Source organism: Homalodisca vitripennis, chromosome 3 (genome assembly GCF_021130785.1).
Source record: "Homalodisca vitripennis isolate AUS2020 chromosome 3, UT_GWSS_2.1, whole genome shotgun sequence".
In the NCBI taxonomy this organism is placed as follows: Eukaryota; Metazoa; Arthropoda; class Insecta; order Hemiptera; family Cicadellidae; genus Homalodisca; species Homalodisca vitripennis.
Window position 1 is genome coordinate 139,841,933 of NC_060209.1, and position 18,634 is coordinate 139,860,566.

At 32.3% G+C, this 18,634-nt stretch overlaps 1 protein-coding gene across 1 annotated transcript; it reads left to right on the top strand.

The window, feature by feature from the left end:
* The first annotated feature begins 2,767 nt into the window (after window positions 1-2,767).
* On the top strand, window positions 2,768-11,304 carry LOC124358376. Its single transcript, XM_046810677.1, has 3 exons — window positions 2,768-2,887; window positions 9,114-9,421; window positions 11,026-11,304. The coding sequence occupies exons 1-3, from the start codon at window positions 2,768-2,770 to the stop codon at window positions 11,225-11,227; spliced, it is 630 nt and encodes a 209-aa protein (XP_046666633.1). The 3' UTR covers window positions 11,228-11,304.
* The last annotated feature ends 7,330 nt before the right edge of the window (window positions 11,305-18,634 follow it).

The window sequence follows — 18,634 nt, forward strand, 5'->3', positions numbered from 1 at the left end:
TTCACCGGCAGGGGTTGTGTCAGCTCGAATGACAATATTATGGCAGTCGGATGGCATCAGATCCGATACTATATTGAAAATGTTTACTAAATTATTGTTCTGATGATGAAATATTTTTGTAATTCTTGGACAATGCTTCTCTTCACTTTTGGATTGTAAGCACAACGCCTATTAACTTCCGCGTCTGAATTGCCCATAGATTAAATACGTAAAAATTGACGATCTTCATCTGGTAGTGGTAACAGCGATCTGAGGAAGTGATAAATTTGTCCTTGTATCTGTAGTTTTCAAAGAATTGCAAAATAATTATTTATGATACATATTTCAATAGAAATACGAATATTATAGATAACTATTATGTTAATATACCTTGAAAGTGAGCTTGAAAATGTCCTGTACAATATATGTTGCCCCAAACGATGTTATCTGGAAACAGCTGTTATATTATTGAATTTTGGCCAAGAAGTGTTTAGAATCATTTCCCATCCCAGAAACCAAAGGGCGTGAGGGATCTGGTGGTGGGACCAATTGTGGCAAGTTTACCTTACCCCCAGCACAACATACTCCAGTAGATTCAACACCGTATTTTAACGCCTTACAATATTTACAAATTATTGTAATTTCTCCAATTATTACCGATTTTTCGGCACAAAAAAAACTATTGGCGGATCATAGTGGAATTCAGATCGTTCCAGCATCACAGGAGCACTGCGTCTGCGGGATCGCTCAATTTTATTATGCCGTGCTCGCTGTTGTTGTGTTTGATATTCACGAACTCGTTGCATTCTAAGCCTATCTACTTCATTATCACTCACTAAAGAACGCAATTCTGACATAGCAATACGACTATTTTCTCGATCTGTCTCTCTCTGGTCATCATTGTGGTTAGCACGTGAGGTAGCTCTTCACATTTGATTACGAAAGCCAGGTCGTGTTCTCCTCGGCATTGAAATTGTAATTAATCAAAGTATGAAAAGTTCTCAAGCACATAGCGGTTGTATTGCTACCAAAAACACCAAAAAATGAGCAAGTAACTTTAAATGTCCCTAACACAAAGGATTACCTAAGTAAAGAAAGTTCTCGCAAACGTAGCGGCAACCGTCACTCACAAAGATAGAAGGATGCATTGTTTGTTATAATAAGAATCAATTTTTTTCAGCACCTGCAATAAAAAATAATACATTTTTAATTTTTTTACTTAGATTTATTAAATAAAAAAAAAATTGTTTCGATAGCCGAACATTGATACTCGATATTTATCGAGGTCTAAAAACACTTCCTTACGAGAAGGAATGATTAAATTTCAGAAATTAATGCAAAATCAGATTTAAAACATCGATGTTTTATTTTCCTACCTCAATAATCATCGAAAATCAATGATAATTCATCATCACGGTTTCTAAGGAAAAGATTAATTTGCTAGCATTCTTATCATATGTAATCACCTTTTAAACCTTTCCTGGACTTCAACAAATAATTCAAGAATTCAAGACCAAAATCAGCTAAATCGGTCCAGCCGTTCTCGGGTTTTAGCGAGGAACAGCAATTCTCACACACACACACACACACACACACACACACACACACACACACACACACACACACACACACACACACACACACACACACACACACAGAGAGAGAGAGAGAGTGTTGAGGGGGGGGGGTAATGAAATAAATGTTGTACAATCAAAGATGTAAAAAATTATTGCCATATAATAGAAATTCAAAGAAAAGGTGCTTGTAGAAATACAGTTGTTTGAGCTCTAGCAAAGCTTATCACTCGAGGCACTGAACAATAATTAATGTCTGAGTGTGACTGCCTTTCTATCCATCTGTCTGTGAGTCCTTAGGATATCTCGAAAACGCTCTTATTTATACACTTGCAATTTTACGTCGAACTTCATTTCACGCTTTGTTTGATGATGGTGAATCACTCAATGGAATCTGGCTAGGTATAAGAGAATATTTTTACATTAATGTATAGATTATAATGATGACAAAATTAAGTTATCAAAATATTACTGTTTTTACCAAACTATTACTGTAACGTCATATTAGATTTTAGTATGTAACATATTATGTTTATTATAGCCTATTCACTTCCAAACAAAAAATATAGAGTGACAATGGAGTGGAAAGTTGATGTTATAAGTGAACTACAGCTGATTTTGATTTTCGAGTAGTTTGCGTCATAGTATCCTGCCTAGCTTACCGCAATTTTTATTACTGAAGCACTCCTAGGAAATGTAACGTAATGATCAAAACGTTGAACGTATAATATGACAATATATCTCAAGAAACTTTTTAATTGTAGATCTTGCATAAAGCTTCATTTACACACCGTCAAAAACGAGTAGTATGTGTTGTATATCCAACTTCAGAATTAGGTTGAGGCCATTTAAGCCTATTACTGATTAATGTGAGATAATAACACTTTTCTGGTTGAAACTGATGTAAAAATGTATCTTCTGTATTATTGTCTTCCCGTCTGTCTGTTTATATCTCTCGTAAATGAAATGATCAGGAAACTTAAAACAACTTAAATAAAAACCTACCTGTGACGCACTTTAACTATATTTTCAATAATAAATGAAAAAGTTACTAAAGTAATAATAATTAATAATACTACATTAAGAAGTAAAAATGACATTATTTTGGTACTCTTTGCCATGAGAGTTTCAAACTGATTTTGGTTAGAGGATAGACAAATAGGGACGTAATAATTACAAAAGGATATAAAACCCCGGATGTGTCATCTTACAAAATGAACGACCGTTTGAAGGCCGAGATCCTGAAATCTCCCGCCTACTCCATCGTAAAAAAGCCTTCCAAGCCTTCCAATCTTCTCCCTGTTGTTGTACTAGTAGGTGTCATGTACTCACTGGTAAGTTATTTATATTTATTATGCAGTAATACAGTTATTGCAACGTAAATAATGCTCATGCCTAAGATCAAATCAATAACTGCAACTTTCATAGCCTTTAAATCTTTATTTATTAATTAACACCCAATCGGAATAAGATATAAAATGTGTAGAAGTAAATCTATTACAAAAATTTTAATTTTATATTTTCTTGTATATTTGTGAGATGTTTAATTTTATTTATGTTTGATCGTTTTCGTAAACCATATTTCGAAGTGCACTGATTACAATACACGTTTTGCAACGAAATCGATCTCCTATGGGCTATTATTATCTTGCGTTAGGAAATCTTAACAAAGACCAAATTTTCTAAGGCAAATTTGTATAAAGTATAAGCTATATTCGATGTAACGTGAAATGTCCTGTGATGTTATTTATTGAAATCTAAAATGTAAGCTTAATTACAGTTTATTTTCGAAACGTTTACATGCCAAACGAACAAAAAGACCTCCTTCTTTAGATTAACACTAAACCACATTTTTTATTTGCGTTGATGTTCGTTGTTTTTCGCGTTGTAGTGAATTTACTTCTTTAAGAAAAATATATACAAGTCGTCAAAACTATTTTTATAAGAAGCTTTACCTAGTAGTGTATTAAAGGTTTAATAAAACGAGCTCAAGAGTATATCAACACTATATATATATATATATATATATATATATATATATATATATATATATATATAAAGGTAGCCACGACCTAGTGTTAAATCTTTTGTGGGTAATTTATACAACATAAATATTACAAAAAATGGACACCCAGCGAAAATTTATTTTCGTTTTTAATGAAAAGATAAATATGTTGTAAAAATATTAAATATCTGTGAAATTTCGATACATTTATCGAACTTTATTACTACCACCGTATTCAAAACTAAATTTTAAGTAAGTATGGATACAATTTAATAGGGTTGAATTTCCAGAAATATTAATTCAATCGGCTTAAATTACTCATTTTTTAATTCAAAGAAAACGCTGACCTTCCCAAATCTTAAGCAAAACAGCTAGAGACTATGAGATGTCATAAAAACTACCTAAAAAGTAAGCTTTCAGAAAATATGATACATAGTTTTTTCTATTATTTAAGTGCAGTTATATAAGTGTCAATGGTGTAAAACACGGTACGATCAAAATTTCTCTGGCAATACACAACTGCTTTTATATCCATAAATATTGATAATACAGATAAGTAAGTCAGATAATAAGTTTTTTTTATAAGGATACATACCACTTTAGAGTGTTATTTCAGTTTATTTTCAAATGTCCTACGTTGTATCTTATGTTGACTCTGGCCCTCTTTCGCATTGCTCCAACAGTCACTTTTTGGCTTACCTAATCTTAATGTCCATGTGCTGCAACTTGGATCCTATTCAAAAGTTACTCTTCGTTATATACAAGTGTTGCATACACCTCAGACATAAGAAATTTCCATGCAAAAAAGTCCATTGGGTTGGGATCAGGATATCTTGCAGCTCACGCTATAGGACCTTCTCTGTCTATCCAAGTTGGAAGGTCAGCATTAAGCCAATTTCGGACGTCAATAGTGAAGCGAAGAGGAGTGCCATATTGTTGATAAGTAATATCCTGGCGAGATACATGGTCAAACACATTCAACATTTGAGGCAATCTGTGTTGCAAAAGTCAAGGTGTATAACTCAACTTAAACTTCCTTGAAAAATGTGAGGTCCAAAGATACGATCGCCATTCACATCTGCCCAAACATTAATTTTATATCTTCTCTGAAATGACTACTCACCTGCAGCTGTTGGGTATTCAGTATTCCACAAGTGCATGTTGTGAAAGTTTGATACCCCTTGTCTTTTAAAAAGAGTAAATCTGTCCAAAGCATTGTATTGAAAAAATTATATTGATCAATGGAAAGTATTAAATAAATAGCGACCAACTGACAGCATAATCATTAGGTTCAAGGCCGTATAATTTTTTAAAATTATAAGGATGGAATTTATTCTTCTGTAAAACTTTCAAAATTGTACTTTTACTCGCGCCGATGTCACTTTCAATATCCCTGCTACTAATCTACGGGTCTTGTTTAACTCTGTCCAATATTTGTTCTTCTGTGTTAAAATGCAACGCTGCTGCCTCCAACTCACTCCGCTCCTTTTACACTGAACCACGTTCTACTAAACGTTGATGAAGCCTTATAAATACTTGTGTACTGAGAACTCGCCAAACAGGTTAACGGGTAGTGTACTCCCTATGAGCCGCACTAACAGTGCCGTCAGAGAAACTATACATAAAATGAACTTCTGCATATTCCTCATTTGTAAACGTTCATACTGAAATCACTTCCAACTATTAAATGACCCAAATCCACAACAAATAAAAATTATCCAAACCAAATAATCATTGGGGTCACACCTTATCTTATGACAAGATGCAATCATATATGGTTAAGTAAGGCTAGCTATCCTCGCATGTCGTTTTAAACATAGTAACTACGACCTAGATATGTTTTATTTTAATGAGGATCTAATTGAAAAATATGTCTCAGCGTCAGTGTAAGTCGTGACGTTATAAAACAATTAAGAACCAGTTGTACTTTGCTATTAACATTTTGACAACATCGTGTTTTACACTATTGAAACTCACATAACTGTATCTAAATAATAAAAAGTAAAATGTATAATATTTTCTAAAAACGTAGGATTTGAAGGAATTCTGTTTCATTTGCTAGTCTCTAATATTTTATAAAGATTTTTGAATTTAAATATTTTCTTTAAATTAAAAAAAATGAAAACTTCCAAGTTTAAGTCGATTTAATTAATACTTCTGAAGATTCTAACCTATTAAGAGCCATCCATACCTACTCACAATTGAATTTGGAATACAACGGTAATAATAAAAGTTGAGAAATGTATCAAAATGTTAAATAAATTTAAAATGTATACGAAATTTTAGAGTTTGAATTTAAAAACGAACATAACTTGCTATATGTGTGTGAATGATAAAAACTTTTAATTTCCGTATTTAGGTAATTCTTGTGTTATCTTGTCACCCAAAAAACAATTTCATAGTAGGTCATGTCCATACTGTACATATATATAATAGGATTGCTTTTTAATTTGACACATACTAATAATATTCCACATTTAACAATTTGCATACTTAACGAATTACAATACAAATGGCATTTATTTGCATTTTTGCTAAACGTTTTAAGTAAATATGATGTTTAACAAGTGACATAATTTGTAGCCTAATTTAATTATCTTTTTACTTTAAAATAATCTTGAAGCCGTTTAAACCTAACGTCGGGTACACCTTGTAATTACCTAAACCTGCAGTACATCTAAGTGTGATTTTTAAGTTGAATATTAAAACAATGTACAAATACAGATTTTTTAACTGTGAACTTTGAATGTGCCAAAATGTTGAGATTAATTGGGTTTACAATCCTCGCTGTATAAAAGAGTAATACCAAGTATTATACATTTAGTATTATCCTCATTATAGAGCTTGTAAACTGCACTCAATGATTAAAGCCCATATAGAGCAAAACCATTTATAGAATATGTTCATTCAATTTTTTATTTATTTTTAAGCTTATAATCCTCTATGTATCTGTATATACAGGGTGGAAAAAAAGTATGGAAACGCTTTCACTAATTTTGTATGGCTTCACTTATACAAATTAAATTTTTGTACATCACCACTTGTATTAAGAACCTAGTTTTTGAGACCAGTGGGGACATTTTATCTTTTCAGGGGACGGCCCGTGAGGAGTCGGACGAAAATCTTAAATGTAAGCATAGGCCGGGTTTGGTATCAAATTAAAGGTCTAGTAAAGAGAAACTCATTACCGCAAACCGTACTTAAAAAGGTTGACCCTATCCAGAGTACGGGCCGTTTGAATTTCATAAGTAACGTTTGATTAATTATTATTTCTCCGCAATTTCACAGTCTCAAGTAAACTGTTCTGACTGAAAATGACACTTTATGGAACACAATTATCCAAAAGAATTAAATTAAAAATTATCTATGTATTACAAAAAAATAACCATACCTTTTAAATGAGGTGCTCAAACTGCTCTCCGAACACTTGTTGGCAATGAGCTAGTCTATTATAAAAAAACCTACTGCAGTCACAATTTTGAAGCATCTCGGGTGTAATTCTTCTTGCTTCTTCTAATAAACGATTTGCCAGCTCCTCAATGTTGGCTGGTTTAGTTTTATACACATTATCTTTAAGAAGCCCCACAAAAAGAAATCTAGTGGATTAAGATCCGGTGATCTAGCCGGCCACTCAACGGTACCCCTGCGACCAATCCAACGGTTAGGAAACACTTCATCTAACAGATTGCGCACCCGCAAACAGTAATGGGGCGGTGCTCCATCTTGCTGAAACCATACTGCATTAAAATTTGCCCCGAAGAAGAGCACGCACTGCTGTCAAAATGTTATTTGTCAACATATTGAAATAAATTTCGCCTGTTAGATTTCCAATCTATCACAAACGGTCCTACAATGTTATTGTTTATTATTTCAGCCCACATATTCACTTTCTGAGGCCTTTGTGTGTGGCCTTCTATCATCCAGTGTGGATTATGGTCGGCCCAGTAACGGCAATTATGCCTATTTTAACTTGTCCATTAAACAAAGAATGTAGCTTCATCTGAAAACAATATCGAACTTAAAAATTTTTGAATTTTGTCACACTTTCTCATCATTATTTCGCAAAATTCAGTCCTTCGATCAAAATCATCCTCTGCAAGTTCTTGGGTTAGGGTTACTTTAAAAGGGTTATGCTTGTTTTTGTGTAAAACATTCAACACTGAGGTATGGCTCATATCAAGATCTTCTGAAGCCACTCTGGCCGAGGTGCTGGGATTTTCAACAAATGTTTGGAGTACATCCAAAGGTTTTTGTTCATTTGTAGCCGATTTAGGCCTGCCACTTCTTTCGCGATCTTTGACTGTTCTAGTTTCTTCAAATCTTTTTACTGTCTTAAACACTGTTGACTTACTAATTGGGGGTCTATCAAGAAAAAGCGTCATTAAACAAATGCGCTGTTTCTTCATAGGGGACGAACTAGATATCCATACCCACGCATCATAAGCAGCGTGATTCTCTCAATACTCACTAAGTGACATTGCTTTTAAAACTAGTAGAATAAAAATGTAAACACTTAAGTAAAAAAATGTATAAACTATCGCAGTACCTTCTAGTGAAGACTTTCAAACTTTATTATAACGTAGACTAAAAAACCAAGCTGATATTAAAAATACAAAAACTGTGGAGTTTTGCTGTGACAGTACTGTTTGTATTGCCTAAACCAGTTTATGTTTGCCCGAGATAAAAGGGCTGGAGGGACTGGACCTTGACCTCATGTTGATAAGGAGTTATGGTGGGTATTATTGAATACTCTCAGTTTCTTGAAGACAAGACAGGAAAACCCCTATTTACTGTTATCCAACAAATGTAGAGGTAAAAAAAAAATAATTTTTTGTTGGAAATTGTTTTTCAAAATTTACATAACCGACATAAAACATACTACTGAAAGTAAATTAGTTACTTCACAAGACAAAATTACTAAATTTCTTTGTCATGAAATTCATACGGCCCGTACTCTGGATAGGGTCAACCTTTTTAAGTGCGGTTTGCGGTAATGAGTTTCTCTTTACTAGACCTTTAATTTGATACCAAACCCGGCCTATGCTTACATTTAAGATTTTCGTCCGACTCCTCACGGGCCGTCTCCTGAAAAGATAAAATGTCCCCACTGGTCTCAAAAAACTAGGTTCTTAATACAAGTGGTGATGTACAAAATTTAATTTGGTATAAGTGAAGCCATACAAAATTAGTGAAAGCGTTTCCATACTTTTTTTCCACCCTGTATATATTAATGGTATTATTTATATAAGGTATTTTAAAATCAATCATAATTGTATATAACGTCATAAAAATGAAAATTATATTCATATATGTTTAGTAAATCGGAGGATTATTGTGAGCTTTAATAGTCTAGAACATTGGTAAGGGATAAATTCACACAGCAAATGCTTACGAGTTTTATTGTTTTATTATTTATTTAACGGTTACAAATATATGTTACCTATTTTAAGAAAATAAATAATACCTCTAAATAAATTTAAAATGAAAATATAAGCTGTAAATAGCGTTTGAGTGGGACACCTAGATAAATAGCTCCTTAATATTTTTTGTTTTAGGTAATCTGTATTCTCCTAATCGACTTTCCATCCCAACTCTATGCTTTTCCATCTTCTACGTTACCAAAACTGTCAGATTCAACTGTAGATAAGATCAAGTGGAAATCAGAGAACAAAATTTTAAAGACACTCACAAACCGAATTCTGCGTAAAGTTCCAGAGTCCTCATATTTTCAGGGTCAAGATGATCCTTTATTTAGAATAGACGGGCTTGGAAATAGCTTACCATCGACAATTTCGGAGTCGGCCAATGGAGTCTCTAGCAGCCAAAGCGATACCTATCGTCCTGATGGATCTTTCTCTTACAGGTACATGACAGTTTGATTTATCTATAAGAGAGTTTTAATTAATTATACGCCTATTAATCATTATTTGACCTACATTTCATATGCTTCTTACATACTTCTTACATACTTATTGACATACATCTAAACTAATTTAAGATAAAAATCAAGTCAAGTTTAACGTATAATTTTCCTTATAGTAGCTCATATAAAGATGTAGGATAACCCAGTTTAGAATAATAAATTAACCATAGCAAATTATTTATATATTGCTTTCCATGAATTCGTTTGTTGTTGTTAGCACTGTTTTCTTCTCTGAGATATACTTAAATGCAAATTAATTTCTTATTTTTGTAACTTTTTGGTTAAATAAAATTCTTGATTTGAGGCTTAATCAAAACTTTAGGTTCTATTCCCTCCAGAATTGGTTTCTAAAGTTGCTGGTCAGTACTTTAGTGCAGATGTCAAAGACAAAGGTAGTAACAATTTCATTATCAATTTACTATCAATTTCAAGACTCTTCAAGTAGGTTTCAGACCTTGATTCTCAGACCTGTTTATACATAAATATTTTATTAATCGGGTAAATAAGGCAAATTAATCTATGGCACAAAAATACCGAAGTAAGTTACAAAGACCATATAAATAAATATATAAACAATCTGGGGTAACCAGTATTCGCACGGTATGCCTTTTTCAAGCACATAAACTCCTGACATAGATTTTCTTTAATCCCATAAAGAGTTATCCCAGTTGTTTTCCCGAGTTTACCTGTACTGTTTCTAAATATTCTTATTTGTATAATAAAATTGGCTCGCTAAATATTTTCTAAGAGCTGAGGAATGTATTAATTAAAATAGAAAAGATTTTTGAACATAATTGAATACGTGAAAATAACAATAATACTTAAATAAAATATAATTCAAGTTAAATGAACCTAAACATGTACTAAAACTTTACCTAATCTTTGCGAAAGGGCTGAAAATGTTAAGCAATTTAAATATTAGGTATACTGAGCTTAATCAGCAATGTCATGTAGAAAGGAAAGAAAGAGTTACCTAAATTGTCTAAATTTTAATTTAAATCGCCCCAGTTCAGAATTAAAACTATTTAATGCATTGTAAATACTGTTCCAACACAGTCATATTACCTTCTTTAATAAAATACGCTGTAAAACTTTCACATAAGATATTCGAAACTATTTTACTTCCTTGAAATTATAAAATAGCATTTTTATAACGGAAAACAGTTAACACTAACATGCCTCAACAATCCATTTTCTCCAGACTGCAGTCCAAAAATTTTAAAGCTATATCACCCAAAATCTATTGTAAACAATTATTTCTAAGGAAATTTCATTTCTATATCAACCTTCTAAGTCAAACTCTATAGATTTTTTTGTCAAAAGGTCAGTCAGTGCATCCAATTGTCTGTCCATATGTGTGGTAATGATATTTTGTCAGGCCCTTTGATGCTTCGTTGTATCGCTTTATTCTTGAGTAATAAAAAACCATTTAATATATTTAAGGCTATTAGGACTTGATTGATGTAATGGAACGATAACTTGTATGTTCCATTTAAATTCTTCCAATCTTCAAAAATTTTACCCTTACCTGTTATGTTTTTTAGTTACAGCTTGAATAACGGAATCTCTACCGATGTGGAAGGGTATCAGAAAAACGTCGCGGAGAAACAAGGACAAGCAATGAAGGGACAGTTTTCTTACACGTCACCAGAAGGAACCCCTATCTTCACTCTGTGGTACGCTGACGAGACAGGGTTCCATGCCGAAGGTTCCCATTTGCCCGCAGCCACCTTGCGTAATGGATAATAACTTAATGATCCTTAATTGTAATGGACTTTAATGATTAACAATGATAAATGTAAATTATATCCCACAATGGCTTATATGGTGCTTTATTTAACTATATTCCTAATCAAGACGATACTATAATATTATAAGTAATAGATTGAACAATTATATTATTACTATCATAAATCCAAAAGTTTGTGATGAATTGTGTTTGGGTATTTTTAAATTTAGATGTTTGAATGTTGGATAGTTAATCACACAAAATCTTGTGAACAGATTTCAAAGAAATTTGGCATGTATATTACTTATATTTCCAAATAATATATTGACATATTTTTATTAAAAAAAATACTACTTACTATGAAATATTTATTCCATAATTTTGTGCTGACATAACCTCAGTGCCACTTTCTATATTTTGTTGCAAATAGCTATAACAGTGCGATTATCTGAATTTTACTATAGCTGGCACATGTGACGAATTAAAACCATTTAGTTTATTTTAGATGCTAAAAATTAAGTTTCTGTTAATGTTGTGGGATGGTATGTTTACTGTAGCTAGAGAAAAAACGTAGAGATCGATCACTACAGTGATACGAATAAACCAATCATTTTTTGTGACTACAGTTCTTAAAAACAAATGAACGCAGTGATCTCGTGGCCTTTAACAGTAGGAATCACAAAGCAATTCACCGGCAACAAAATTAAATTGTTGTTATAGCAGAACAATTGATGGTGCAGTGGGTCTGTTTCGCAAGGTAAGTGACATACTATACTGATTTATAAAAATCTTGTATATACAAATTTATATAATTGACTAAAATAAAATACCGTGATTTGGCGAAGAGATATTAAAAAACTAGCGCTTTCATCATAGTACGTAGTTTATAGATATTCATATCTTTGAAGAAGTAATACGGTGAGTACAAGCAAAGACTTGCAGATGGGTTATCCTCAAAGTAGGCAAGTATTTCATTTTATTGAATTAAAATATTTATAGATATTCGTAGCACATCAGAACACATCAAAATTTTTAGTTTTATATACGTGTGCAATCATTTTAATATACGTGGATAGATTTACTACCAATTTTGAAGCAAGGTACAATCGAAAGTTATGTTTTTCACTCTCTTTTACTGAAGCTATACAAGCACTAGAAGTGGACGCTTTTTTACTGTAAAGTAAATTTCTGATCTGAAATATATTTTTTGATCGAGTCAAAAAGGCAAACTTAACCTTTGTTGTCGAAAGTATAATTCATCCAAATAAGAAGTTCATATACGCGTATAACCTGAATAACAAGAGACGGTCTCAAGTTTGCTTAATCTGTAATCTTCGTCTCCGTAAACCCTGGAATATCATCTACTTGATTCATGACTATTTAGGTTATAAATTTTTCTAAGAATGGCTATAGACTTTGACTTAATTATTTCGGCAAATTAGATTTAAATTGTTCAAATTCAAGGCTGGCTCTTCTATTTAGACATCTTATGTGTCTAGATTTCAAACTTTTGGTAGTGACAAACTTGGGATTTGTTTAACCTTAGCGATTTAAAAACATAAAATAAATAAAAGTTTAGTTTTTATGCTCGTTATTAGCTTATCAAATGACAAATGACACATTTTAAAACCAATAATAAAAGTTAAAATGGTGATTAAATGTAATTGGTATTTTAATTTGTTTAAGTTATCTTAGGACAGTATGCTCTAACGTTAAAAGTATTCAGTTTAGCAACCTCGATTTCCGTTACAGAATTCAAAGCTGCAACCCCTTCGCTCCATCTGGTTGCCATATCGTAGGATTTCCCCGGAAAGTACCGGATTGTTAAGGGTAAAACTATATGTTTAGTATATTTCAGCAAAAATGTAAATGTACTATTGAAATCATATTTGAACCCTAAAGCAATATTAGTAACTTCATTGCACCATTTAATCATTGCCAAAGATAAACCCATTCCCCTTTTACACTTGGTCCATTATTATAACCATATTGATTTGTTTTATTATCTGTTTTGTAATCTGTATTGTAAAAATACAGCTGAGACGTCAAAGTTTTTTGACGAAGGTACTTTAGCGTTCTTAAAGCTAAATGTGTGTTACCAATTTAATGCTTAGTATGAATTAATTTTGACTGCTGTAGGAGACAAAAACTAGACCATAGCATCAAATGTAAAAAAGAAAAAATTGTATATTTAATTAGTTCTTGATGATACTTGTCCTAGTTTGCATTAATAAAAGGGGTTTTATTCCTTGTGTTGTATATAATTAAAACTATAAGTCATAACAATTATTAAAACAAAGTTTTGACCATAAATGGTTTAACCTTGTACACCTTCGGAAGGCAAAGATATCTAAAATGGCATTTTAAATTAAGCTGCAACATTGGAACTCGTCTAGGGCACCAAAACTCCGGTCCTTTACAAGTATTACTGAAATCATTGGAACTATTCTACTAATTATCATTGAATATTGCAAAGAAATTTAAGTTATATCATTCTAAATTGGATCAAGAGAACGGAATGTCTTTCAATGACTATCTCTTATCACCGATATTTTTGATATCTCGGTTAAAAATGATATGCCTATTATGTCTTAGATGTTTAACTGTAAATTTGTGCAAATTCGCGATTAAGCTGCTAATAATTATATAAATAGTACATAAATAACCAAAATTTTAGTATATATAAAAATAATACATAATATTTATTCCTTTAATTATTTTATGTTACTTTCAATGAAATAAGAAATTTGTAAACTTTGGTGAAATAACTTTTAAAGTAACCACTTCTAACTATATTTTACACCGAAAATATATAAATAGTGGAATTTTTCTTGTACCACCAGGCAAAAATATAACATGAAATCATTAAATATACATATTTTAATAACAATAAATAATTAAGAAAGTAATAACATTTGATCGTTCCTTATTAATACAATTGAATTAATACTTAAATATTTAATTCCACATTATTCTTATATACTATTCTATTGCGGATGAATAAGGAAGGTTATCCAGAATAGCTACAGATATAATACGGAACGATACGGTCAAGGATCAAATTAGCACGATTCGAATAAGCGTATCCTAAGGCATCATGCTTTTAGTGAACAGCAGAAATCCATATACAATCGAGATGACATATTTGCATGAGATTCGTCCGTAAAAGGTCGAAGCATTGCGTGACAAGGACGTTTCCGCTATGCGTCTAGTGTTTTGATGATTTGACCTTGTGGCTTACGTCATAAGACATTCATACTGGATTGCAAACTACCTCTGTGTAAAATATTATGTCCAAATAATTTTTTATAAACTTTAAGGTGTTAGTGAAGTTCACGAAAATGTAAGTTTCCAACAATACGAATTAAAAATTGAGTGACGAGGCATAAAGATTTAAAATTCACCTTCAAAGCGACGCTCATCTTTTACATTTGTAAAATATTACTACGTTTCCATTAATACAATAGTTGTTACCAGTACCTTCACACGCAATTTCATGTTTAATAACCTGGGTATCATAGAAAGAAATCGGGAACCTGGAACCGTCTTTATTGTATTATTTCCTTCTGCTTGCAGAAAATTAATAACATCTCAATTTATATTTAGCGGAACAATCAATAGAGGCGGCCATTTTTATTTAACTGCAGTTCAGCTCAAATTGACTACTTGAAATCTGCAGTGATAAATGTAGTGGGGAAGATGCGCGATAGACTATTGCATACACCGCGGACCTGTCATTTGTCTGGCTGTCATAACGTAAGATCGGAGGTTAAAATAAAAACGGCCTACGGCTGACAGTACATATCATTGCAAAACTATTTCTTTTAAACATAGGTCGGAAAAGGGTTAAGCTGCTAGCCGCCGTTTGGTAATTGGTATAATACAATTTTTTTTAAATCAGATCATTCAAATTAATTGTTTTAAAAATGTATCACACATTTCATAACTTTTAGTGCATCAATCATTCAATCATTTGCTTTTTAACGCAATCTTTCAACGCATAAGCGAGCAAGAATATTTTAAAGGGTGCTTGCACAATCTGTAAGCAAAAAACAAGACAAAACAGCTTATGCCTCTCAATTGACAATTAATGTTATACGTGAATCTATATATATATATATATAACAGGGTGATTCATGAAGTTCTCCCTCCACTTCTACAGCACATTGTACTAGTAAAAATAATGAAAAAATGTTATATAAACATAGGTCCGAAAACGCTTCGTTAGCGAGTTACAGCTAGCGAAAGATTTCGCCTGAATTCCTGGGTAAAGAGTAAAATAAAGCAATACTGAACTTTTGGAAAGGTTAATTAACTAAGAAATATCGTGGATTCTTATGTATTTTTACCTGATAAAGCTAATAAAATAGGTTTCAGAACTGTACCTGTAGTAGTTTTTGAGGGATTCAGGGTTAAATGCAAAAAATTGGGGCACGAAACAATGTTTTTTTAAGTTTGATGTACAATAACTTTGTTAAATTGGTAATAAATACATAAAATCAACAAACATTAATTGTAGAGAATTTAATTCTGAGAAAATTGATATAATCAAAGTCTAAAATAAAACAGAAATAAGTACCAAAAAATTGATTTTATTCAGTATAATACATTACTAGCTGTAAAGGAATACCGTACGGTATTTAGTTAAAATAAAACAAAAACAAAATGTTTGATCCGTAATTATGAGATAAATTGAGAAAACAAGAATAACTGTTAAATAAATTTGTTTGTAAATGAAAATATCATGTTTTATTACGTTGTATTTTTTTTTTTAAATAAAAATTTACATCAAATGTTCGAAAATAAATGAAGCAAACATTTTCCTATTATTGTTTACTAATCATCGAAATGAAGTTTTTTGTTTTATTAATTTCTAAGTTGGTAACGCACCAATAACAGCTGATCAACAATGGTATTCTGTACTGTTACGTTAGAACTGTGTAATAGTAGTGTTTTGCAAACTACAGCAGGAGATCGGGTTCTGTGAATCGTGTTATTAAATGCAATTTTTCTGTGAGTTATAATTCGATTGTTTATTCAGCGAAGAAATGCCTTACTTATTTACATCAGAGGAATACGCTGATATGGTTTTTATTTTGGGTTACTGTAATGGTAATGCTAGAGCTGCTGTAGAATAATATGAACTACGTTACACTAATAGGAGGATTCCAGATACCAAAACAATTTCAGGACTTTTCGTACTCTTCGGGAAACAGGATCACTACCAAGTACTAGAACCAATTATGAACGAGCTGTCCAAATTGATGATGATATTGTTATTAATGCTGTTCATCGCAGTCCAGGTGTAAGTACACGACGTATTTCTAGGCGGATAGGAGTTTCGCAGTCAACGGTGTGGAGGTCACTTAATCGAAACAAATTTTATCCGTTTCATAAACAAAAGGTTCAACATCTACAGCTAGGGGATGGTCCGCTTCGCTTGGAGTTTTGCAACTTTTTGAATATTAATAATCAACTCTACAAGCGTATTTTGTTTACGGATGAGGCACAATTCACTCGGGATGGTGTCAATAACTTGCACAATGAACACTCATGGGCAGAAGAAAATCCACATGAGGTAGTGGAACAGAACTTTCAACACCGATTAAGCGTCAATGTCTGGTGTGGCCTTTTGCACAATCGGCTGATTGGACCTTTCATATTACCTGGACGCCTAAATGCTGAGTTCTATTTGCATTTCCTTCAAGAAGAGTTGCCGCAGCTGTTAGAGAATGTTCCTTTACATCTCAGACAAAATTTGTACTTCCAGCATGACGGAGCACCTCCCCACTTTTCACGTGCCGTTTCTGCTTACTTAAATCATCAATTTCCTGGACACTGGATTGGTCGTGGAGGGCCTCACCCTTGGCCACCAAGATCACCAGATCTATCTCCATTGAATTATTGCATCTGGGGATGGATGAAAGACATTGTATACAAGACAAAAGTGAATTCTCGTGATGAATTAATTGTCCGTATTATGGATTCGGCTGTGCAGATACAGGGAAGTCCTGAAAAATTAAGAAACGCAACAAAAGCAATACACAAACGTGCTTCAAAATGTATTGATAATGATGGCCTCATTTTCGAACATCTATTATAAAAAGGTGCGTACGGTTGGCCCAACCTGATTAATTTTGCTTAAAACTAGTAATGTATTATACTGAATAAAATCGATTTTTTGGTACTTATTTCTGTTTTATTTTTAGACTTTGATTATATCAATTTTCTCAGAATTAAATTCTCTACAATTAATGTTTGTTGATGTTATGTATTTATTACCAATTTAACAAAGTTATTGTACATCAAACTTAAAAAAACATTGTTTTGTGCCCCAAATTTTTGCATTTAACCCTGAATCCCTCAAAAACTACTACAGGTACAGTTCTGAAACCTATTTTATTAGCTTTATCAGGTAAAAATACATAAGAATCCACGATATTTCTTAGTTAATTAACCTTTCCAAAAGTTCAGTATGGCTTTATTTTACTCTTTACCCAGGAATTCAGGCGAAATCTTTCGCTAGCTGTAACTCGCTAACGAAGCGTTTTCGGACCTATGTTTATATAACATTTTTTCATTATTTTTACTAGTACAATGTGCTGTAGAAGTGGGGGGAGAACTTCATGAATCACCCTGTATATATAAATGCCAATTTCTTTTTGTATGTTCGGTTATAACTCTGGAACCAATGCACGAAACATCGTGAAATTTTGTACAGTGATTCTACACGTTCCTGGAAGTAACATAGGCATACTTTTAGAGATTTGAATAGTTTATTTCGTTAATTTTTTAATTTTAAATTGTTGTTGATGTTGGTGTGTTTTATATTGGATCCGACAGACTACGCTACGACACGTAATACAAAGCGAACTGATACTTAACAGCTGATAATACTTTCAGCTGAAGTTCATCAAAGAGGCAGAAACATTTGTTTACATTTAAAATTTAAAACATTTTTATTGTAAAGTGCTTGATCAGTAGTGTTTTTAAATTCAGATTGCATCAATGATCAATAAACTATTTAATTCAAAGAAAATACTATTAAACGCTATTATGAAAACAACCTCATTATACAAATCCGTGAATGTTTGCACATAAGGTAATCGAATTTGGTTACATCGAAGGTAAATGAAAAGAGCCGAAAGAAGACACTTTATGATCGAAACTTGGTTTCTTTGATACATTGTCTTGAAGGCACACTCCTAAAATAATACTGGAAATATCTTAGACAGAAAATTAATTTTAACAGACCGAATGTGATTCTTTATAACCTAATTAGTTTACCGAGATTCATCCGAATACAGTAAATTTTCTGAATAACTTATCACACACCTAGCAAAAACCACGAAAGATAGAGGCAAGAATATGATACATACCTTCATAATGCGCCCAAGAGGCTCACGAAGGAACGACTGTCAATT

Bases quoted from the DNA above. Each gene is read 5' to 3' on its own strand.
- LOC124358376 (XM_046810677.1), top strand. From the start codon at position 2,768: ATGAACGACCGTTTGAAGGCCGAGATCCTGAAATCTCCCGCCTACTCC. The intron at 2,888-9,113 runs GTAAGTTATTTA...TTTTTGTTTTAG, and splicing joins TAGGTGTCATGTACTCACTG to GTAATCTGTATTCTCCTAAT. The intron at 9,422-11,025 runs GTACATGACAGT...TATGTTTTTTAG, and splicing joins GATGGATCTTTCTCTTACAG to TTACAGCTTGAATAACGGAA.